General features: G+C 33.5%; 2 protein-coding genes across 2 annotated transcripts; both read right to left on the bottom strand.

The window, feature by feature from the left end:
- Nucleotides 1-1,658: 1,658 nt before the first annotated feature.
- On the bottom strand, nt 1,659-4,516 carry MS3_00008419 (uncharacterized protein). The gene is made up of 3 exons (XM_051216764.1): nt 4,186-4,516; nt 2,171-2,341; nt 1,659-2,129 (listed from the first exon to the last, which is right to left on the bottom strand). Exons 1-3 carry the CDS (start codon nt 4,370-4,372, stop codon nt 2,104-2,106), a joined length of 384 nt encoding a protein of 127 aa, XP_051065372.1. The 5' UTR covers nt 4,373-4,516; the 3' UTR covers nt 1,659-2,103.
- An 11,389-nt stretch (nt 4,517-15,905) lies between these two features.
- Nucleotides 15,906-19,685, bottom strand: MS3_00008418 (uncharacterized protein). Its single transcript, XM_051216763.1, has 3 exons — nt 19,546-19,685; nt 18,905-19,092; nt 15,906-16,865 (listed from the first exon to the last, which is right to left on the bottom strand). Exons 1-3 carry the CDS (start codon nt 19,608-19,610, stop codon nt 16,567-16,569), a joined length of 552 nt encoding a protein of 183 aa, XP_051065371.1. The 5' UTR covers nt 19,611-19,685; the 3' UTR covers nt 15,906-16,566.
- Nucleotides 19,686-25,956: the final 6,271 nt, after the last annotated feature.

Raw genomic sequence — 25,956 nt, 5'->3', positions numbered from 1 at the left:
TCACTGGAATCTGGTTTGTTCTCTCCCATAGTAGGTTGTTGCTGGTAGTGTCTGGCCAACGGATCCGAAGTATTTTATGTAGACAACTGTTAATAAACACTTGTATTTTCTGGATGATGGCTTTCGTTGTTATGAAACTTTCTGCCTCATGCAATAGAACCGTCTTGATATTTGTATTAAAAATTTTGACCTTTTTGTTGATTGACAGTTATTTTGAGTTCCAGATGTTCTTCAGTTGTAAATATGCTGCTCTTGCTTTGCCGATCCGTGCCTTCACATCTGCATCAGATCCATCGTGTTCATCAATGATGCTGCTCAGATATGTAATGGTTTTCACATCTTCCATACGTTTCATGTGACCTTCTCCAACTCTGACTATGGTTTCTCAAATTCTAAGTATATGATTAATGAATTTTATTTCATTACTACCATACAATGGATGATAATTACATTCAGTTTATGAACTGAACTACTTAAACAATCATAAGTAGAATAACTTTCTGAATGTACTAACATTGAACTTAAATCATAATCAATATCGGAGAATCACTAATATTATTTTTATCTTGATCAAATTTATCTGATCAGCACATTTTAGACACTTTAATTTGTTTTCATACAACATTGATCGCTTTCTCTGGTACTGAATCCAGTCCTGAGATGTATGACTTACATACTATAACCGACTTATTATGTTTTCCAGTATCAATATAATGGTTAGTTTTTAGATTCAAGGATCAAATGCTCTGTAGTAAAGCTGCTGTTATAACCTAACTATTGAAATAAGTATTGTAAATTGCAATATCAATTACGAATGAACTTTCATTGTTTGTCTAGTTTGAAGAAGGAAAACTTCATAAAATTTGCTTCATTTATAGTTGATTCATCAAACAAAGTAGATTATCAAATAAGAAATAAAAGCTTGTGAATTTAAACAATATGAAGACATTACGCACAGGATACATCTATGCCAACAACAGACTGATACATTTCAGTCCTAAATAAAAATGGGAAGATACAAGTAAAACAACACCAAGCGAAAAAAATATATAAAGTCTGCTAGTCTCATCATCTAATGAAATAATAAGCATTACTGGAATAGTTCAAAAAGTGGAACCATCCAAGGAGTTTACCATATAAACGACTGTTATATCCAGATGAAAATAATGAATGGTAACTGTTGGGATCCATTTATCGACCAATACTATACGTACATTTCTATCGTATAATTGTTAAATAACTAAACTATTCATATTCATGTCCCTCTTATCATATGCTTCATTTTGACCCATAAACAGTACGATTTACCATTCCTGAATTATGCCTGGTCTATCAATTACTATCTCTCACATTCATAGTCACGTTTGACTAAATCTTGTACAAATGTTGATTCCTATTTTATTTGTGCGATATGGTCTGTTTGATTGGTATATAAACCTAGTATGTTTGAAATAAATGATTCATATTGCAGAAGCTGAGATTGGTGTTCTGGACTTAAAAGACAGGGCTAGGCTGAGAAAATGACTAATAAAGACTCTAGATTGCTCATAAAGGTTTTATGCATCGTTGATCCGGTCGATAAATCACTATTCTCTATTTGGCGTTATCATTACATTATACATGAACAGGGCACACAGGCTACCAGTTATAACAACATCGAAGTAAAAATAACTATATATTTGAAGAGAATAAAACACTTGGTAACTTGCCATAAGGTTTCAATGTCTATAAATGTTGAGTGATTTATATTGATTTGATAAATGAAAAAAAAGTGTTGTGTTTTTTGTAAAACCTAAATTGTAACTCATCTATAAGTAATTGAACGATTGATTTCTTTGACTGAACAATATCTGTGATACAGAATGTAGTGATTATTATAGTTACCGGGGGTAATATATTATGTAAACAAGGACCATGAAAAATATATATATGTATATATGAAAGATTATTGTTCAATGATCTTCCAAAATAGTTTACAGTTTACGTTCATATGAATATTCTCAAAGGAGTTTCGAATCTTCATATATAGATCTATTTTACTTTCATTACCAACGATATTCATCTTTTATAATTGGATCTTGTTTAAGGAATTGTTTTTCATTATCAGTGAAATCGCTGTGTATAAAAGGCTGTAGACCAATTGCTTCTAAATAACTAGGTAAATACTGACCTGAAAATTCTGTATCATTAGTAATCTGTGAACGACATTCTGGTCGTAATAATTTTGGTATTGCTCTAACATGAAGTCTTACACAATTATCTTCAGTTCGACGATTTTGCATTAATTCAACTGCTTTACGTAAATCTTTTGTATTAGTCAATACACAATGATGAAAGCCATCTGAATATATAAAGAAAATTTTAGTCTTCAATTAGTTTTCTTATAAACAGAATGAAATAGAAATAAGTGAAAAATACAAACGGTACTAAACAGTAACTATTTGTAAATATACAATACCATCTGTTATTCACAAATGCTAAAGACATTAGCTGCCATCAATGAAACTGACTATAAACATTTATAAATTCTTAGCTGATCTCAACAGAATTATATAATTGAGATTCAATCAAATTCATCATCCTTTAACTGATTAATTATAATAATTTCAATGGTTAAGATCATGAGTCAGTTGAAACTAGACCATCATGGAAAACCTGGAAACACTGGACGGCCGTTTCGTCAGTCAATCAGTCAGTAACAATGTAGAACTTCGTACGTACGTACATCAGTTCGAGTTGCCACAGCATATTAGCACAGAGATGCAGTTGTCGATTCAAATCCCGTAGTGGTAGAGGCGGTAAGAGTATAAGCAGTAATCGGAAAGATTGGGGTTTGAAGATGTTATTCAAAGAGTATAATCCAGTGAAATAAATTTGACCGTTTCGTCCTATTGTGGGACTCCTCAGCAGTGCACACCCACGACCTCGCCCCCTGCGAGATTCGAACCCAGAACCTTCAGTGCTTCCAGGTTTTCCATGGCGGTCTAGCTTCAATTGACTCATGATCTTAACCATTGAATTTATTATAATATCCACAAAACCCATCTGTGATTAATTATACTTGATCATCTGAATCTAAGTTTTGTGCTTAAGAAATAGTAACATTTCTATCCACATATTATTTTACTATGTCATTCATATAACGGCTTTGATATAAAATATACATTATCCTGAACCCTGTGATCATAAAGGTTTACAAAATACAACTTAAACGATCTATGTAATATCCGTAAGAGGAGCCATCTTGTCTGAAATCCATTAGATTATCATATTTGGAAATTTTAGATGAAATGGCTTGAAAAAGACGAATAAAGTATGGTTACAGCTAGACCTCAATGTTTTATACTAACTGTCATTTCTTATGTTTACTATTCTACTACAATAAATATCATATTTTCTTCTATCGAACTTTGTATTTTTCATCTTTGCTTTAAGATCGACTTATTTGGATCAATACAAGTTTATGCCAGATCCTATGCTAAAGTGTTCTTCTCCAAGTAGAACCAACATAGTATAAGATGCTTATCATGGATATCTTATTCAATGGTTATTATCGAAAGGTTTCCAGAATTTCATCTAATTTTTAAATTTATAATAGTTTAAATTTGTCAAGCTTAATTCGACTCATGAATTCAACTATTACGTTTACAACAATCTTAACAAAAACCCCCATTCTAATCATCAACATCATCATCATGTTTTCACTAGTGGCTGACTTCAAGATGGATTTCCTGGAATTCTAATGAGACATCGTAACCAGTGGAGTTCAATCTGTGTCGGGTAAAGACAAGTATCTACCTTACACATTAAACGAATGGTTACAAAAGATTATACTAATAATAATAATAGTAATAGTAATAATAATTAGAAAACATCATTCAATCCAACTTATACATTGAATTGTCAGTTTAGAGGTTGTAGAGATTATTAAGATTTTGATTGAAATCATGAACCGTTTGATGTTCCAGTAGGTTAAGCGTTCGCGTGTGAGACTGAAGGCCTTGGATTCGAATCCTGAAAGCGGGATCGTAGATGCGCACTGTTGAGGAGTCCCACAATAGGACAAAACGGTCATCCAGTGCTTCCAGGTTTTTAATGGTGGTCTAATATCAATCGGTTCATGATCTCAATCAAAATATTATACATTGAAATTACCCAAAATATATATACATAGATAATACTTACCATACCATGTCATTTCAAATCCTGAATATTTTTTAGAAGTTACACAATGTAATTTTTCAATGACTTTATCCCAATCTAAATGACGTACTGATATAGGTGTCATCCATCGATAAACTATATGATCATGATTAATAGGATCTTGTATAAAAAATTTCACAGATAATATTGGTTTCCTTGAATTAGACATTAAAAGGTGTGTTTTTTCAGTGGTAATTTTGTTTTAAGAAATGGACCTGGCAACTAATGTAGAAGAAGATCAAGAAGAACAAGAATAAGAAAGAAAAAAAAGGTACTTTAATGTGATGTAATTCTAATATCGATTCAATTTATGCAAATTATTCTAATGATAAACTAATCAACTTATTCACATCTTATTTATATATTAAAATGAACATGAAGGAAACACATTGCTTTGATTGGTCCATTCATTAATATAACAACATTACGATAGTAATGGTTAAGGGGTTAACATTTTTTTTGTGTTTTCTTATGTTTATGAAATATATGAAACATGTGATTAAAATATTCGTGAAATTACTTAATATAAATGAATAATATATACATATATATTAGTATTAGAATGTTTTGCTCAATTTCATGGATTAATTAAAGTTAGACATTATTCAGTATGTATGCTCACTATTGACTAGCTTCAACAGGTATTACCTGGAGTTCTAGTGAAAAAGCAGTGACCCATAGAGTTCAATCGGATCTGTTGTGAGATAGTAACTGTTGAAGATGTTAGATCCTCACAACTCACTTCAAAAAGGATCTAATTTTGTAATTTTATGCTGAAACTTTGAATTTATTTATTTTCGCGCCAAAAGCATTCTTTTCACCTTTATGTTGCATTTCTCACTTGGGAGAATCTTAAATGCTATTGGTCCGTCGTGTCCTTGAGTATGCTATTTTGTAACGCTTCCCCAGGAAGGTTTTGTGCTGTATATATATATACGTTTTGATTTATGTCTGTTGTTATCACTTAGGCTTCTAGCTTTTTGTGGAACATACTTTCTCGTTCGGATTTCAACTTCTCTCTCTAGTAAGACGGGAGGGGGCTGGGATGCAATAAAATCGCTAGTTTATTGATCTTTGTTCACAAGTCTTTTTTTCCGTTCGCAGATTAAGTGAACTTGTAACCTAGCAGTAACTCACTGAACACTATGGTGGAGGTGTCGCTCAATTTCGTGTATTAATTGTAGTTAGACATTAACACTGTTGCATGCCGACCGGCTCAATGGTCTAGTGGTTAAGCGTTCGCGTGCAAGACTGATAGGTCTTGGGTTGGAATCCCGCGAGTCGTGATAGTGGACGAGTACTGCTGAGGAATCCCACAATACAATAAAACGGCTATCCAGTGCTTCCAGGTTTTCTATGGTGGTCTAGCTTCCATTGACTCATGATCTCAACTACTAATAAATACTATGCATTAAATAATCTATCTATACATCAATTATGAATGACACATAATATTCGTTGTAATATTCAGTAGATTTGATCATCAGCTATAGATTAAGTTTTAGTAAAGTGTTGAATTTTTTTTAATGAATTTGAATGCGAGTGTTCAATTAAAAATTGTTTATTCTGGTTAATGATCTTTTTAGCAAGATTGTTTCCTTCGAAATTGAGTTGCTGACATCATCCCAACCCTTCTACTTTACTTGGATATGTGACCGGCAGTAATCCTAGAAGAGCTACAGGAGGAAATCACGAGGCAAACGCTAACTTGGTATCCTGAAGGGAAATGGAGAAAAAGAATGACAAACAACACACTAAGTAGGTAATCAGTGGCAGACTTCAAAAAGGATAAATTGCCACTGGTAAAAACTGGAAACGATTGCTCAGAACAGAGTTAGATGAAGAATGTTGGTGGACGGCCTATGCTCGTCGAAGACGAATAATAAGTGTAAATAAGTAAGTAAAGTTCAATTAAAAAGAAAAAAACAGACTTGAGTAATATATTCGAGTTCACTGGAAATACTGAATTGTAAAAATGAGACGAAAAATAAATCGCGGAGTTTATACCATCAGATCATTCGATATGAAAGTGTGATTAACTTCAAAGAATCATTTACAACCCTTCCTTTTACTACAATCTTCACAAATCTTCATACTAATGGTATTTCAAATGATCATTATGAAAAAATGAAGCTTGAACAAGTAACTGATAAAATGATAAACTGTTCAAAGTATGTCGATGAGACGTTCATTGTGTGTGTGTGTAACAGTAAACAGAATTCAAACTATCTGTTATGAATTTTTAACTAGATTCATGATAACCTACAGCATATCAAGAAACAGGAAAATAAACAGGTTCCACTTTCTTGACATTGATGAGTAGACGGTACAATTCAACATTTGGCTTTGTAATAGAATACCAGAAATCGCAAATTAGTTTTTCAATCAAATACAAAAATGAATTCATCAAAGTACCATTTCATAAAACAGCAAAGATAATGTACCATTAAGAAACTATAAGGATAATTGATTGACATTGAAAAGATCACAAATAGAAAATCGCTATTCATAAGCATTTATTGATAAATATGGGCAAAACTAATGACAATAAGTTGAATGTAGCTATAGTCAGTAAGTAATTGATGTTTATCTATCTGAAGTTTTAAATTGTGTGTTTTGAGAACAATTCTTAGAAGGTTAAACCTACTCTGAAGCTGAACTACTAATCTTCTTTAAAATAATATGTTCAGTAACTTATTGAGATGTCGATAGCTGCTGTTTCTATGTTATATCCAACTGTGTACATACATTTACGTCTACCTCCGAAAGCAGCTACATAAGTTATCAAAACAATATCCAATATGGGTTATTTGTGTATTTCTATCCCATGTTATGATCATTAAATTTTAAACAACACCTCTTATAAGCAGCTGAATAGGAAATCTTTGTTTTTACTCTCCTTAAGACATGCATGTAATCCAAACCAGTATTCTGATTTAGATGGTGGTTGGAGGTAGTCAACAGGAAACCCTGGACCCGGGTTTCGTGCTACTTGGCACTCGTCAGTAAGGTGTACCTGTAATCTTGAGGGGACTGGTGCTCCCTGGCCGATTTGACCTCGTATCACCCAGCTTCACAGTCAGAGACGTTACCACTGAGCTATCCGAGCCGGGTCCAGGGATTCCTGTTGACTACCTCCAACCACCATCTAAATCTCAATACATAGTGCCCGCAGTGTCGAGTCACCTAGACTGGTGGCCACATTGTAACATAATCGATAGCATTCGATCTGCACTAATAAGGAGTAGACAAGCATGACACTGATCACCACCCAGTGATCAATCAATTGTGAAGCCAGTATTCTGTTATATCCGAGCGAAAAATAAATCACGAGTAACTTCTGAGACATACTAATTGACTAATATTATCTATACATTCTTATGATGTAACTATTCAATAATTAGATTATGTATATTTATATTCCTCTTATTATAAGCTTTATTTTGACCTATAATTTATTATTGTACAATTTACTGTTCTTAAGCGATGTTCAGTTTATTAACTACTGCCTCCCATGTTCACAACCACTTTTTGGCTTCATTGTATACAAATGTTATTTCCCATTTTATGGTGCGTTGAGGTCTGTTTGTTTGATATATAAACCCAGTATGTCTGAAATAAATGATTCGATTCGATTCGCATAGTGGAAGCTGGTATTTGATGTTCTGGACTCAAGTGAACGTGCTAGGAGGACATAGGATCAATAAGGACGCTATGTTGCTCATACCTGTCGAACGTCATTGGTTATGGCACAGTGCTAAGATTGTATAAGTCGTACTTTGATTGTTGGATAAATCACATGATAACTAGCCGGACATAAACTCATAATACCTCTATCATTTCTACTAGTCTCTAAATAATAACAATTTTTGTTGTTGTTGTTGTTGGATTCTCGTTCACATTGTATGATCTAGAAAGTCTTGATGACCTTTTTCTTCAAGTTGACTGTTAATTTAATTGATCCAACAATTAATCTATGAGTAATCACTCAACATATAACAGTAAGATATCACTACGAAAATCTCTTTTCAATAAACAATAAACATCAATGAGTTCAAGTTGTTTTCCTGTATCTTTACAAAACCTTTACAAATAAACTGATTGAGGAGTCCCACAATAGAATGAAACGACTATCTAGTTGTTATAACTTATGACCGCCGATTATAGGGCAGCGAATTATCGATCGGACCAATGACGCGCAAAACAAGTACAGGCAGTCTAGAGTTCTGATTGGTCCTGCTTCCCTGTCTAGCCCAGCCAGTTAAGTCCAGAACAACAATCCGAGCCTCTGTGATATGAATCATTATATTTCGAACATACTGAGTTTATATACCAATCAAACAGACTACAACGTACCAATAAAATAGGAACCAGAATTTGTACAAGATTTAGCCAAAGTGGCCGTGAATTTGTGAAGTAGTGATTAACAGACTGGGTATAATTCAAAAATGGTAGATCCTATAATAATAGTTCATAGGTCAAAATGAAGCTTATGATAAGAGCGATATGAATACGAATAGTTTAGTTATTTAACAATTATACGATAAAAATATACTCATAGTATTGGTCCATAAAAAGATCCCAAAGTTACCATTCATTATGTTTGTCGGATCCTAACATCAAAACTTTCATGTTTTCCATGGTGATCTAGTTTGAATTGCCTAATGATCTCAACTATTAAAATTACTAATAATATCCACAAAAACCCCTTCTGACAAGCAAACAAAAATTGTTTGTTTTTTCATTTATAGAAATCTTCCCTTGATAAATAAATAAAATAAAAATTATCCACAAAACCAATTGGAGCTATTCACATGTGATAGTTTAATGTCAATGAACATTGTACATTGAAAGCTTCAATCAAACTATAATATTGATGAACGTTTGAAGTATTCATTTCAAATAGACAAATATTCAATGATGATAGTAATAATAATCACATGGCTTCTTCTTCTTTATTAAATTCAGTTTATCTGAAAGGGACATTCAAATGATTTGATTATAATAAAGGTCAGATCATGTTTTCTTGTCAGATCATATGATGAATAGAATGAATATGTTATTAGATGAATTTCAATTGAATTCATCTTTATATGAAGTGACAATTCTTTATTGAAATGACCTACTTAAATATTTATAAGTAGTATAATTATTTTCAAATATTTTGCAATGAAATAGTTCTTATGTAATTGTCAGTTCAACAATTGAACTATAGCATTTTATGACCAGTAACATGCAATAAATCATGGTTAAAAGTCACTGACCATGTGGGGCCCTTTATTTTGTCGTCATTAAGATCGGACGATGTTGTCGAAAGGGCTCTCCACTTTAGTGGCCCGTGGATTTGACTCCAAAAAGATCGTATGAATGTTTATTATCGCCTATCCCCGTATATAATCATCGACTCAAATCGCGTTAGTCAATAACGGAATTAAATAAGTCAAGTAACGAGAATTGAATTTTGAGTACATATATTTTGTATATCAAGCGAATGGAATAGAGAGAAGAGAAAGGACGCAAAGTGGAGATGGCTGGTAGGCCAACTCCCGTTTAACCAAGCGTTAAGCAATATTTATAGTTACACAAAAGTAAGTTACAGACATGTGATGAATAATGGGATAAGAAATGCACACACATCTACGCGCTCATATAAAAACAGTCAAGACTGATAAGCGAATAAATAACAAGGTCAGAATGTGACTGAAGTAGAATGAATAGAATGGGCTGTCCGAAAGCTAGAATAGGGTATATGGGCTTAACATAACAACCGACACTACAACCATTTAGCTGTTACGTATAATCTACCTACCAGACCGACTTTGAAGGAGAACCAACATCCATAACCATTAGTCTATCTAATTTATTATAAACAGGATACTTGAAGAAAAATACCTTCGTACAGATAAAGAAGTTGTCAGATGTTCCCAATGTCACTTCATTCTGTACAAAGATTAAATATAAAAGCCATTGTTTTACGATGGCTTAGGGATAATGAATGTCGTAACCTAAGTTAGTGGTTTAATCCTAAGTGATAAATGGATTATATATACATAGTAATCCAGTTGCCTAGTGATTATAAAACACAACTATAATTAATAATAACTCGAAACATCAGTTCCAGATTAATGTTTGTTCTGTTATAACATAAATTGCCATAAACAGTAGAGCCCTCGTATACCAAAATATACTACATGTCTATTTTGATGTCATAAAGAAGGTCTCAGGAATTGACATCTATTATTCTACATAAGACCAACTCATAAGGGGTTAGAAAGGGTAGACCCTAAAAATGTCACACCTCACCTTACCTCACGGATTTTCGTCTCTTTGAAGAAAGAAGCTAACACGTTAAAAGCTCCCACAAATAGGCCGTGCGCGACCGGCATCAAGCAGTTGTCCCTTGGGCTCTGCGGTAACGCTCCTAGGTCGTTAAGACTAACACTAGTCAAACTTCTTTTTCAGATTCCTCAAGAAATACCCTTCCATGGTGTGGGCAGCCGGGAAGTGACATCAGCCCTCATAACCGTAACAGCACACGAACTGTTGAAAATGACATTTTCATTCTATTAAACATTTGATCAAAATGTAATTGTATTTAGAAACATTTAAATAGGATTGTATAGTTTTTTTTAAAAATTTTGGCTTAGTAACAAAAACAAACAAAAATGTTTCATCAATATGTAATGTGTACACATATAGCTACCAATTTAGCTCAATTAATAATTTGTATACAAATATTTACATAAAAGTAATTTCAAAATAAACAAATATATATCATAGTACAAATTAGGGATAAACTATATCACAACAGTAAATTGATACTGAACATTGAATGGAAAATATACGCATGCTGATTAAAGAAAAAGGAATGAAACATTGTAGAATATGATGGATATTTAAAGAAATCTTAAACCAAACAGTAAGTTCAATAGTTGGGATCATGAGTCAATTGAAGCCAGACCACTATTAGAGACCTGAAGGCACTGGACGGCCGTTTCGTCGGTTGACATTAAGTGACCGGCCTATATGATTCCTTACCACCCCTTTTAAAAAAATTGTGGGGTGTGAATGAAAAATTTAGGTATCGTTGATTGGTGGACTTGTTTTGCAAGTGTGTGCTCAAGTGATAATGAACAAACATTTTGTTACCTTTAATAATTTTGTGATTGGTCGTAAACTGTTCATCTTTGTAATCTGATTAGTTGAAATCGAAATCACATCTGGAGCTGTGATTGGATACCAGAATTTTCATTTTTTACATTTGAAATTTAATGATAATGAATAATTTTTTTTGTGTAATCTTAGTCTTGAAAAAAATTTAGACTTTTGAAGAAAAAGACACCAACTTAATTGCATTACCATGCAATCCTACTGTTAGTGAATGTGTATTGGGATCAATTTTTGTTTTCCGATCAAGTATACCTTGAATTGAAGTCGTTAGTTATCGGAACAGGAATAATCATATGTATCTCAGTAAAAGAAAGTTTTTGGGAAAAAGCATCTGTAAACCGGTTTGAATATTTGATAATAGTGATTACTGAATGAGGTCGGTAGTCAAATATTTAATACCAAATTAATAAACAAATTATCACCAAAGTGTGTGCATAGGCTTTTTTGTAACACACGGTGTGTTAATGGGAAAAAGAAATCAACATATCAATAAATCATCATGATAAATTACTGGTTGCAATATGTATAATTCAGGTGAACCAACCGTAGACGATCATTTAATGAACTGACTTTGACAGTATATGAAAGTAGTAATAAATTTTCCGAAAAAGACACTTAATATTTAGTAAAGGATTATTTTGTAAATGTTCATTCATAATGAGAATTAGACAACGTTAGATTTAAATGTGGTTAATTTGTAAAAGTCCATTGAAACGGTTTATTGTGTTCACTTGTAAATTATTTGTAGTTCTGTATTTTAAAATTAATTTTTGGTCGTAATAAAAACTAGTTTGTTTAATCAGTCATGTGTGAATATTGTTAACCGCCGTAATATGAAACCTGAATTATCTAGACATTATGAATGTAACCATTTTTGACAAGCATTTGAAATATCAGTTTCATGAAGTGTAAATGAACAAGCCTACGTCGTCTGACTGACTCAGCAAATATCTATCGACTTTAAACGTATAAATATGAGTAAGGTCAACTGTATCAATGAACATTTACAATGCTATTAGTATTATTTATTTTCCTTATTATTATTATTATTATTATTATTATTATTATTATTATTATTATTATTATGTCAATTGACAAGATTCAATTCTTGTACTATGTATTTCATTGACACAAAATTTTTGCATTTTCAATTTTCCTATAATGCTTAGTCACTTATTGTGACTGAACACTTTACTGCAAATCATCCCGACCTTTAGTGAATGACCTTTTTAATTTGTAAATATATATATCGTTACAGATGTAAACGTTAACCATTGTTAACACATTACATTGTCAAATTCATAAATGTCATGCCTTATTTTTGGACTTTATAAAATAATAAAATTATGGACTAATAACTGTATAGTGTGATGATGAAGTTAAGGAAAACGATTGTTTCCTAAATTATTTTTGATTTTTGAATATTTTAAGGGAATATTTAACTGGTACAACGAGATTGTACCAGTCATAAATAGTTGATGAGGTGTGCAAATGAATACGGTGATATAATCAGTAGTTATGAATAACTATGGAGGCTTAGTTTACGATCAGACGTACTTCTTACGTACGCATAGTTCTGGTTTCAGGAAATTTTAATATAAAACAAGAATATGAAGTTCTTGTTTTGTGTATCTATGAAACGGATAATATTCTTATTTCTTTTTACACTTACTATATGACCTTTTATCACCATCATCATTTCAATGATGATGGTTTCAACTTGTTTTCAAATGTCATTATTTTATTCCTAAATAAGTTAATTTTCTCAATTTCGTTTACTTCTCTATGAGCTTTAATCACATTCATCTTTGTAATTATCTTATTACATTCACTAATAAATGTCATCATAAGTTTATTGACCTAACGACAAAATTACGATTTTCACTCATTTAAAATATTCCTATTAAAATGTACTCAAAATGTACTTTTATTAGATAGTTTACAAATGTGTTACTAAAACATGAACGCTAATCACATTATTTTCAATATAAAATTACTAGATTAGTCTTCATTAGATGACAAAATCTTGTCTAAGTTTTCTTAACCTTTATATCTAATAAACGTTAGAAACAAGTTTACGAATACATGAACGATAATCGCTTTTCCACTATTAATCTCTAAGGGATATCTAAATTCATGAGACATTAATAAGTGCTTAATCACTTGACCTTTGCGGCGGAAAAGTAGTAGATAAAAAATAATGGAAATCAAATTGTGGGTGGCCCTGAAAAGGGCCTTTACTCGTTCTCGCGGTCGAACGTCATCACTATTAGTTTGTAATGGCGCCACAGATAGGACAGTGCACTGCTCGTACGTTCGGCGATGGGTCGTAGGCACAGAAGGTATGAAACATTGCTTCACATCTACAGAAAACCCAACCAACCGCATCACCGGTTTCACACGGAGGCTGCGCAAGATTACAGATGTCGCAGAGTCGATTCTCGTCATGCTCTTCTTCATTTTCGATGTCCCGTTCAGTTAACTCTTCGGAGTTAATAGAAATTACTTCCTCCTCATCGTTACTGAGCGTTTCATCCAAATCAACAGTTCCTCGTAATCACCTATAGTGTACATTATGAATTGGCAAATTCCGTACCAGGAAGGTTCGCGTGTGAGAACACTTTGTACCGCATATTACAGACATCTTGGTCGGTCAGACATTTCCCATAAGATTGGCAAGCAAAATTCTTTATGTGGAATGCAGCGGTACCGGAAATCAGCAGCGGTCTCACAGTTTCAAACTCCCCATCCGTTAACCTGCGCACCCATGAATTACCTTGGTACCTCAGGGAATTGCACTCGTGATTGTGATGTACATTCCCACGTACAACAGTCCAATAGCCGTCTATAATCTTACAAAACATAAAGGCCGGACATTGGGTGTTCATAGAAGCCCTTCGTTAAAAAAATTATAAAACAATTTACCAAATTACCTCCTCCGTCCAATACGTTGTGGCGAACCGCGAGATCTTATACGCCCATTTCGCCAACACACAAATTTAATGTACGATTTTTGATCTCTGCCAATATGCGACTCTCTCACATAATGACTGTAAGTCGATCTTTCAAAATTTGTGATAGTGGTCTTTAACGCTTCAACCGATGGAAACGCAACCAGAAACAAGGTAGTCAAAAAGACTTCCTCCATTTCCGTTACGTGAGAAACACCAGCGCTTGTACTCGGCACGTTACTCTGCTCCATAATGACGATTGAGATTGTGCTTCGTCGACAAGTACTGATAATTTATAACAATTTTCAAGACATAACTAACCAATTAAATCTAATTTTTGGAACTAGCCATTTCATTGGACGAAACACGGGATGAAAAATATTGTAATTTGGGGTTGGAAAATTTTTTTTTAAAAAAATGGCCGGTCGGACAATATTATTCCGTTTCGTCCTTGTGTGGAACTCCTCGGCAGTGCGAACCCACCACCCCCTTCGCGAGATTTGTGCTCGCGCGCGATACTGATAGGTCCTGGGTTCGAATCTCGCGGAACGAGAACGTGAAAGCACACCGCTGACGAGTCCCACAATAGGACGAAATGGCCGTCCAGTGCTTCCATGCTTTCAACGGCGATCTAGCTTCGATTGAATCATGATCTCAAGTATGGAAGATAGAAAGTACTGATTGTGTATTTCTTGTTTTACATTATATGTGCACTCAAAATCTAAGAAACTTAGTAGGTGAGTAAAGCATATTCCACCCCCTTATCCTTTAAATCTTCTTGATATTCAACATACTGTAAATCATTGACCTATTTCCGATTATGTAACAATGATTTAAGCCTTTATTATTCTTATCAAAAACTAGTGTACTTGTTATCACACTACCAATTTGTACTTTTCACTTATTATGTAATCGTTTTCATTGTTATCATTGACTTATAAACTACCTTGATTGGTATGCATATAAATATTACTGTATATTAAAGTCTGATGACGATCTAATCGAAAACAATATTATTCACTTATATCTATGTTGTTCTAAATTACAATACGGGAATTTTTCAAACATTCAGTAACAGTCAAAAATAATACAACTAACTGATATGATTAGCCTGACCACGTCGTAATATATTTCCATACCAAAAGTCCGACACAATCCAACAACAATGAACAATTAATAATAAGTAATAATAATTATAAGGATAGGGGAATATATAACTCATCTGACACTTATCAGACAATCTACATGTCTGACTAAGCAGACAACCAAACATTATCATCCTCGCCCACACATGTTCTTGATCTGAGTTGTGTTGAAGTCCTGTAGAACAGACACTAGAAGGGAATCTACTGTAGATATTAGTCTAAGGTAAATTAACATCCCATTCGTGCATTCGTGTAAACTTAGAAACCCAACCGTTATAACATTAGACGAAGTAAAACTGAGAGTTATAACACTAACACTTTAGATATTGATATGACTAATAACTTTTTTTCAACTATGTCTATTGATTCTCTCTAACAGATATATACTTCTTAAAAAACACATCTTAGACAAATCTTCTTATCATTAGTATTCCAAAATTGTTACCAGTTTCCATTGATCAAATGTGACAAAGTTGACAGCATATATTGAATTTCTTATAATGTAATTTATTGGATTTCTCTTCAATGGTTCAAAGTCTTGGAGCTTACCACAAATTCTGAAATCTTTGAATTCTATGATCTTTTAAATTGTAGATTTGCTTCACTATGAAATCTCACATTTGGATGAAACAAATATTCAATGCTTTCTATTTTTCAGTAGCTTTCTGCTGGGTCTGTAAACGGAAACAAAATCTTGTGAATAAAGACCAATAAACTAGTGATTCTATTGCATACCAGCCCCCCTACTTACTAGAGAGAGAATTCGAAGTTCGAACGAGGAAGTATATTTCACAAAAAGCCAAAAACATGAGCGATAACAACAGACATAAATCAAAACGTATATATATATGCAGCACAAAACCGTCCTTGGGAAGCGTCACAAAATAACATACTAAAAGACACAACGGCCCAATAGCATTTAAGATTCTCCCAAGTGGGAAATACGACACGAAGGTGAAAAGAGTACTATTGGCGCAAAAACAAAGAAATTCAAATTTTCAACATGAAATTACAAAATTAGATCCTTTTTCAAGTGAGTTGTGGAGATCTCACGTCCTTAACTTGATAAAAGTACAAGAATATGAATTAACTGTATTCTATTGATTTCTAGCCGGTTGATTAGAACGTATAATAATAATTTTATTCTCTGTTCGATTTGTTTTCGGTAATGAATTCGTTTGTGAACCAATTGCTTCAGTATATGTAGGTGGATAAACTTGATTGAATACTTTAGATGAATTACTAATAGTAAATACATTTTCATTTGGAAGTGATTTTGGTAAACTATTTACTTTTATATGTAAACAATCATCATGATGTAATTGTTTAGTTTGCATATATTCTAAAGCTCTTAAAATATCTTTTACATCTGTTATAATACAATTATGAAATCCATCTAAAGAAAAAGTGAACAAAAAGTATTATGTAATCCATTTTGTATGAACATTTGTCTGTCAAAAGATTAGATTGTGAAAAAAATGTGATTGATTTTAGACCACTATTGAAAATCTGGAAGCACTGGACGGCCGTTTCGTCTTAGTATGGGACTCCTCAGTGAGATGCATCCATGATCCTGCTCGTGGGGTTCGAACGATCTCGTGCACGAATGCCAAGAGTTCAAACCCAGCGAATGAATTCAACTACTAAATTACCAAAAAAAAGCTCTTCACAAAATACCTTTCTGATTAGAATCAGTTATGTTATTTGTTGTTAAAAATCGGTCATCGTAGACAAATTTATAATACATAACCAATTATATTAATATATCATGATAAAGTATCCGTTAATGATGCTTTCAAATGGCCTGGTACGGCCGGCAAAGCGGGCACTCTGCCCTCCATCTTGAAATTGTCTCACATATCCACGAGCATATAACCATGGACAGGGAAGTCCTACTCACTGCATTCTTGCACCACGGGTGTTGTTTGTGAGACTGAGAGGACCAAAAGCGAGTGTCCGGTACTTTAATCGAGTTGGTGGATACAGAGGATCCATCTAGGGAGTTGGAAAACACTGATTCCAAATCAATGCTGTACATGGACTGGCTCCAGAATCCTGAAGAAACAAATGGTGTATGAACCAATCGTTGGTCACCGACTACCATGGGACTAAATCTCTTGACGTTATTCCACTGCATTGTGGATTAGACCTTTAGATCAAACGCTCCGTGTGAGCCCCCTTAAAAAAACCACCCTTTTCAGTTTGGTCACCCGGGTAGTATCCTAGCTCTCACACAAATCAAATGATTTATGTGGCGCATATCTATTTGGTGCCTCCTTCTATCAATATTTATGTGGTTGAATAAATAAATAAATAAATCCGTTAATGACAATAAATTTAAAATAACAATTAAACTTACAATCTCATTAACAATGGGATTTATGTACAATCAACTGACCAATCCCAAAGACGATGAAATCGGGGACGTAAATTAAACTGCTTGTCTCTTTGTAAAATATAATCAACTTGTACATACAAACATTATTTAAGTATTCATTTAAAGAACCCAGATACAAACAATGATCAGTCATATTTAATCTTAGAAACCACTACCGATTTCAGTCATTTGATCAATATTGTAGGTCTTTTTTGTACTTGCTTATTATAAAATACTAGGAAAATATAATATATTGTTATGTCCCGATAAGCATAATCGATGGTAACTTTTAGGACCCATTTATGAACGAGTACTATACGTATATTTCTATCGTATAATTGCTATGTCACTAAACTGTTCATATTCATGTCCCTCTTGTTGTGAGCTTTATTTTGACCTATGAACTATTATTATACGATTTACCATTCATGAACTGTTCCCTGTCTATTAATCGCTACCTTCCTCATTCACACCACATCTGGCTAATTCTTGTACAAATGTTGTTTCATATTTTATTGGTACGTTGTGGTCGGTTTGATTAGTATATAAACTCAGTATGTTTGAAATATAATGATTCATATATCAGAGGCTGAGACCTGTGTTCTGGACTTAACTGGCTAGGCTAGACAGGGAATCAGGACCAATCAGAACTCTAGGCCCTTCTTACGTGTTTAGCGCATCTTTGGTCCTATCGATAATTCGCTGCCATCTAATCTGCAGCCACAAAACCTGAATGAACTGGACGGCCCTTTCATCCTAATATAGAACTCTTCAGCAGTGCACATCGACGATCCTGCTTGCGAGGTTCAAACCCAAGACATATCATTCTCGTGAGCAAACACCTAGGGTTCAAATCCCGTAAGCAGAATCATAAATGCACATTACTCACCAGTTCCATACTACGACGAGACAGTCATCCAGTGCTTCCGAGTTTTTTATGTTGGTCTAACTTTAATCAACCCATAAATTCAACTATAATAATCATATACAATCATATTGTAATATCAACACAAAACTATAATACATATTCAACTATCATAATATATAATGATACTTACCATTCCATGTTAATGTAAAACCAGAATATTGTTTATGTGTTATTTCATGTAATTTTTTCATTAATTTATTCCAATCCATATTTTTAAATAATGACCATTGTAAACGATAAGTAATTGGAATAGAACATTCTGGATTATAAATAAAAAATTTTATTGCTAACATTGTATTTACTTGACGAGATTTTTCTCTGTATGAAAATGGAAAAAAAAACTTAGTATCAGTAAGGGTTTAATTCCGCCTGGAGTCCCTCTGAGGGACTACTGCCGGTCCAAAGCCCGGATAAAGGAGGAGGGTTGGGCATCGGGTTAGCGACCCTATCCTGTAGAAAACTAACTCGCTATAAAAAAAACGCTAACCAGAAAGAAAATTATTCAAAGTAAGGGTTTGGTGGAGAATGTAGTAATTTCAATAATTGAAATCATGAATCAATAATCTAGTGATTAAGCGCTCATGTACTAGACTGATAAATTCTCAGTTCGAATCTTTCAAGATGGGATCATGAATGAACATTGCAAAGGAGAAGTTCCACAATAGGATGAAACCGATATCTACTACATCAAGGTCTTGCATTATGAGTCTAGCTTGACTCATGATCTCAACTATTAAAAAATTAATTATCAAAATAGAAGATGATGTTTACTTTTTTCTAAAATCTGACTTATTAGAAGTGATTGTAACTAATGATCCAGATAATGGTAATTTCATTGATTTGATACTATGATTGGATTGGTTAATTACAATAACCTTGAATGAAGGTCAACACTTTCGATTTAAAACGAATAATAACCAGGTGAAAATGATAATGCAAATCAACTCCATTATGCATATATATATGCTCATATTGATCATGTATTGTTTCCTTTTTTTGTCATTGATACCTTGAATAAATAATTCATAATGTGTGGGTTTGTACATAACTCTTTATATTTGTTTAATGGAAACAACTAATTGACTTTTGTAGATTCATTTCATAGGTGATTTAATTTATGTATTTCTTTAAGCATCTATTTGATTTATAATAAAAAAAAGGTCTATGTTGAATCGATTTGTAACAAGTTAATGCAAACATTCATTAGTAACAATGCAACTTTTAAATCATTTACCAGTTAAGAGAATCACAGAATCCTAAATGTTTGAGAGTGAGGAGAGTCAGCTCTCTCGCTCTCTCTATCTCTATCTCTTTTGAAATGCCCTCACATGACCACATGCATATAACCACGGACAGGGAAGTCCTACTCACTGCATTCTTGTATCACGGATGTTGTTTACGAAATTGAGAGGACGAAATGCAAATGTTTGGTGCTTTAATCGACTTGGTGGATATGGAGAGTCCACTTAGAAAAGTTGGAAAACCCTAATTCCAAAACAATGGTGCACATAGGCTGGCTCTAGAATTGTTAGGACCCGATAAACATAATGAATGGTAACTTTGGGATCCTTTTATGGACCAATACTAAACGTATATTTTTATTGTATAATTATGTTATGATGGAAAGAAAAGTCAATTTTCGATTGAATTACTCATGATGAGTTTTGTTCAACATTCAACATCCGTTTTGATTCAACATGAGGATCATTCAGTGTAGTATTTGATTTGTTTTCCCAGTATGATATTTTCTTCTGTATAATATACGATATTCTTGTATTCAGTTGACAAGAACTATGCTCAGTAAGTGATTTGTTATAACTGAGTATGTGATCTATTCTTAATTATTAATCAAAATGAGTGTAGAATCAATATATAAACCAGTGTATTTTAGACTAGATTCGATTCGTCGTTGTCATAGTGTTTGGGGCTAATAAATCTTCACTTATACCAGTCTTGTGTTCTTAATTTCACATCATGGGAATTGCCGAGGTCCCTCATTCCGAGTATAAGTGATCAGCGTTTTTCCGTCACAGCAGTCAGCGACGACCAGATATTCCAATTGCGACGACAGAATAAAACAAGAATCCTGAAGGAACAAATGGCGTATGAACATAATGTTGGTCACCAGCTACTATGGAAATGCATCTTCTGACGTTACTCCACTGCCTTGTGGATCAGACATTTAGATCGAAGGCTCCGTGTGTGCCCCCTTAAGAAAACCACCTGATTGGGTTTGGGCACGTGAGCAGTATTTCATCCCTCACACAAATCAAATGATTTATGTGGCGCATATCTCCTCTTTGGTGCTTCTTTGTACCAATGTTTTGTGTTGAAATAAATTAAATACATATAACTTAGAAGTGATCAAAAATATTTATTTTTAATCTTTTAATTTTAACTGTATTCTATCAATCAATTTGTCTATTTTATGAGTATCTGTTGAAAGCATATGTGGAACATTTAATATTTTATCCTATTAACCTTAGAGAATACATTCATCCTTAACTATTTCGAGTATCGATCAGTGATTATGAGCAGACAAGATGGTGGTTAGAAGAAGTCAACAGGAAACCTTCGAACAAGGTTTCGTGCTACCTGAGATTCGTCAGCAAAGTACATCTGAAATCTTAAGGGGACTGATGCTCCCTGACAAATTCGATCCCGTGTCACTCAGCTGACCTCCTGTAGGATTGAGATGTATTTACAACTGACTGATCACCAGTCAGTGATAAATCAGTTGTGATTATGAGCAATGATGATTGCTAAAATAACGAATTATTTTCTAATTCACAATAACTAAATATTTACCATTCTTTTATTAAGTCATTTCGAGAACTATGTATAAGAAGGTATAATCAACTTTAAATTAATACTTTCTACATATATTTACCAACATTTATTATTATGGCCAGTAATATAAGTTAAAATATGACCAGTGCAGTAAACAGTTCTGTTGTGACATAGTAACTCACCGAAGACAATGGTAGATGATTGCGCAATATCGTGTATTGGTTGAAGTTAGACAATAACACTGTTGGATGCCGGCTCAGTGATCTAGATAATAAACATTCACGCACGAGACCGAAGGTCCTGGGTTTGAGTTAGGTATGCAGGATCATGGATACTCACTGCTCATCAGTGACACACTACGACGAAACGGTCGTCCAGTGTTACCAGGTTTTCCATAGTGATCTAGGTTTAATTGACTCATGAACTCAACTATTAAATTACTATAATATCTACAAGCAAAGCAAGAGCAGCATATTTACAACTGAGGAACATCTGGAATTCAAAGCAACTGTCAACCAACACCAAGGTCAGGATTTTCAATACAAATGTCAAGACAGTTCTACTGTATGGGGCAGAAACCTGGAGAACTACGAAAGCCATCATCCAGAAAATACAGGTGTTTATTAACAGTTGTCTACGCAAAATACTTCGGATCCGTTGGCCGGACACTATTAGCAACAACGTACTGTGGGAGAGAACAAACCAGATCCTAGCGGAGAAAGAAATCAGGAAGAAGCTCTGGAAGTGGATAGGACACACATTGAGGAAAGCACCGAACTGCGTCACAAGACAAGCCCTCACATGGAATCCTCAAGGCCAAAGGAGAAGAGGAAGACCAAAGAACACATTACGCCGAGAAATGGAGATAGACATGAGAAAAATGAACAAGAATTGGATGGAACTAGAAAAGAAGGCCCAGGACAGAGTGGGTTGGAGAATGCTGGTCGGCGGCCTATGCTCCATTGGGAGTAACAGGCGTAAGTAAGTAAAGTAAGTAAGTAATATCTACAAAATCCCCTTTCTGATAATAAAATATAAATTGTAAAAATATCGAAATATCTTTTTCTCAAGCTGAAACCAGGGAATAACATTACTCTTAAATACTAAATCTTTAAATCCGGTCTGATCATATCTTGATGGATAATCACTTATATCATTAGAATTACGACAATAATATATTTCTTCAGAACCATTTATTGTACTTACAAACTATTCAGTAGTAAAACAATATAACTAAAATATAATGAAATAAACTAGGGAAATGTATAAGTTCCAATAAAAAATATTCACTTTTAGGTAATTTCTACAGATAATACTGAAATATTTCTTTCAGTATGACATCGTTTGTGTTTTAAATTTTTCAATAAACATCTCTTCTGTAATCTCATCTAGAATACTCTTCTGATTATTGTTAAAGGTGGTTTGCGCAGATAATTGAATTTGATAGTACTTAACCCTTAGATATCCAATGATTACTATTCCTAGGTTATATTAATCCTCAGTATTGCGTAACCGTTGGTGATAAGTTAACTAACACCCAACAGTGGTGGGCTCCTGGTATCGACCTCCTGCGATAGAGTCCTAGATATGGTCTATTGTAGAATTCTATACTATGACAAAATAAATGTTCAGTATTTAGAAAAATAATGACAACTATGTATGTATGGCATATCAACCATTATATGTGATACTTATTTATAAACTAATTATTCGCTTATCAGCCTTTACTGTTTTTATGTAAGCGTATATGTGTGCACTTCTTATCCTGTTCAATCGTCATATCGTTTCACAGTTGGCTAACACGCCTTCTCCATCGCGCGTCACTTTGATTCTTTACTTCTATTATTTGTATGGATCAATAATTGTATGAAATACACGTATTCGAAACTCATTCTCGTATTTGACTTATTTATTTCCGTTATATACTAACATGAGTTAAGTCAATGATGATATACAAGGATTGACGATATGTATATTTCAATATCAATCAACATACGATCCAAATTAATTCAGATCTCCAGGCCACAAGGATTAACGATATGTATATTTCAATAACAATCATGCATACAATCGACCTAGAGTCAGATACAAGGCCACTAAAACAGCATATATGTACATATGGTCATCATATGTAATTGGTTTATTAAATTAAATTTCCAAAAAAAAAAAAAGAAAATTCTTGAAGTAAATGGATGTTCGTGAGAAAAGAAAGTGGCTTACAAATTTGAAGAAGCCTTGAAAGTTCACATGGATATATAAGAACAAAAGGATTGTATATTATATAATGGACTATAGCAACTCACGTGCAATTGAGTTTGTTCACATTTAATTCGGTAAAGTCATTTTGTTAACTTATTATCGAACTGAGTTATCTGTACAACAACAACCTATTTATATCATTGTATCTTTATTATTGTTGTGAATGTATGAACATGTATGCTTGAGCATTGCTTACTGCCTACGTATTTATTCACGCTGCTAGCCTTACTACTAACCGCTAAATTGATTCGATGATTCATTCGTTTCACTATATATATATATATATATATATATATATATATATATATATATATATATCCATGTTATTCATGTTCATTGCTCTCTCTCGCTGAATTGTACTCGCTTACTCGTACTCATATTCGCTGACTCACTCGCTTGCATTTCGGCACAACTCTTTCATGCTTGTTCAACGCACCTGTAATTTTGGATATCTGTGTGTGGTCCCATAATAAACGTAATCAACACTTTGTATTCGCCTTCTGATTAATATACCGTTGGGGCGTTATCTAATGACGGTTATCAAGACGAACTGTATACGAAGTTTAAGGATTATATGGAATACCGACAACCACAGGACATAAAGTGGACATAATTAGTGTGTTCAAACTAATCAATAAATATTATAATTTCGTCATTTTAAAATTCAATGGAAATTATAACAATAAACAAACTAAATAATGACAAATTTGATTTGGTATTGTTTACTTGTATCTTCCCATTGTTAATTAAGATTGCAATTGAGCAATCTCTTGTTGACAAATGGTCATCCTGTGCAAATTGCCTCGATAATACCTTAAGTTACAAGCGTTTTAAACAAAAATGTATAGTGTTTAACAGTGGAATCCAGGACATGTGTTTCATTCTATTTGAAACTCGTCATTTAAAAATATACCTGGATTTCAGATTTGATGTTGGCTATCAAGAATCAATAGTTAAATAAATAACATAGTGGCGTTTAAAGCGAACAGTACTTGATTTGCATCCCACAGTGAACATCATCTCTAAGATACATGTACATCCAGCTGACGAGTCGTAAATAGGACGACATGCGCGTCATACTAGATTTCATTGCTAACTATCATTCATCTTTTCAAATATTAAGATTTTAATTCACTAGATATTGTTTTACTTGAATCTTCCCATTGATGTTTTAGGACTGAAATTGATCGGTCTCTTATTAGCATATGTGCATACTGTGCGCACTGCCTCGATATTGCCTTAACTTACAAGCATTATTAGCAAAGATGGATAGTGGCTAGCAGTGGAATCCATGATGGGGTTTCGTCCTGTTTGGGACTCGTCAGCTGGATGTACCTGCATCTCAGAGTTGATGTTCACTCTGGGACTCGAACTCAGTACCGTTCGCTTCAAACGCCATTGCGTTATCCACTTAGCTACTGAGTCCTGATAGCCACTTGCAGGTACATCCAGCTGATGAGTCCCAAACAGGACGAAACGCGCGTCCTAGATTCCACTGCTAGCCACTATCAATCTTTGCTAATAAGATTTTAAGTTTAAACTATTCAATGATTAAACTTGAAGTAAAATGGTAACAGAAACAAACTATGAAAATAATTGGTTGTTTTCTTTTTATTGATTATTACAATTCAATGGAGAAACATTGGAACATATTGTAGTTACCACAGTGTTATTTCCATTTCATATGTTAACTTGTTTCAAAGGTTGTTAGTTTCTTAGATGGAAACAAGAAGAAAAAAAAGAAAAAAACAGAACATACTATCGAAAATTGTTAATTTCGACTGTTTAATTGTTGGAAATTTATTACATAACAAGTTATGCTTATTTATATCTTTTAATGGCGCTAAAAAAAGAGTTTTAACTGTAGTAAGTTAGAGCTGAATTGGTTAAAATATACATAAAAAACTGATTAAATATCTATCTCCAACGTTATATATATATGATAAGTGGTTGGACCCATTCAGCTTGAAAACCTAGATCTTAGTTCCACTTAAGTTGATACTCGTCAGTATAATGTACCTTGAATCTAAAAGGAACGACGAAAGCTCCACGACCAAACCATCTAGCTCAGAAAACAAAACTCCATCAAAATCAGTATAATGTACGTGGAATCTTAAAGGAACTCCAGGCAAC

The sequence above is a fragment of the Schistosoma haematobium genome, chromosome 6 (genome assembly GCF_000699445.3).
Source record: "Schistosoma haematobium chromosome 6, whole genome shotgun sequence".
NCBI lineage: Eukaryota > Metazoa > Platyhelminthes > Trematoda > Strigeidida > Schistosomatidae > Schistosoma > Schistosoma haematobium.
The sequence above is the reverse complement of the archived record's forward strand: the minus strand, read 5'-3'. Positions and strand labels throughout refer to the sequence as shown.

What these genes read in the sequence shown, in the direction of transcription:
- MS3_00008419 (XM_051216764.1), bottom strand. Translation starts at nt 4,372, where the DNA reads ATGTCTAATTCAAGGAAACCAATATTATCTGTGAAATTTTTTATACAA. An exon ending in ATTTGAAATGACATGGTATG is followed by an intron (nt 2,342 to 4,185) that starts GTAAGTATTATC and finishes TTATATATTCAG; the next exon opens with ATGGCTTTCATCATTGTGTA. An exon ending in TAATGATACAGAATTTTCAG is followed by an intron (nt 2,130 to 2,170) that starts GTCAGTATTTAC and finishes ATTGGTCTACAG; the next exon opens with CCTTTTATACACAGCGATTT.
- MS3_00008418 (XM_051216763.1), bottom strand. Translation starts at nt 19,610, where the DNA reads ATGAAATTACCATTATCTGGATCATTAGTTACAATCACTTCTAATAAG. An exon ending in AAGTCAGATTTTAGAAAAAA is followed by an intron (nt 19,093 to 19,545) that starts GTAAACATCATC and finishes ATTTTCATACAG; the next exon opens with AGAAAAATCTCGTCAAGTAA. An exon ending in TTTTACATTAACATGGAATG is followed by an intron (nt 16,866 to 18,904) that starts GTAAGTATCATT and finishes CTTTTTCTTTAG; the next exon opens with ATGGATTTCATAATTGTATT.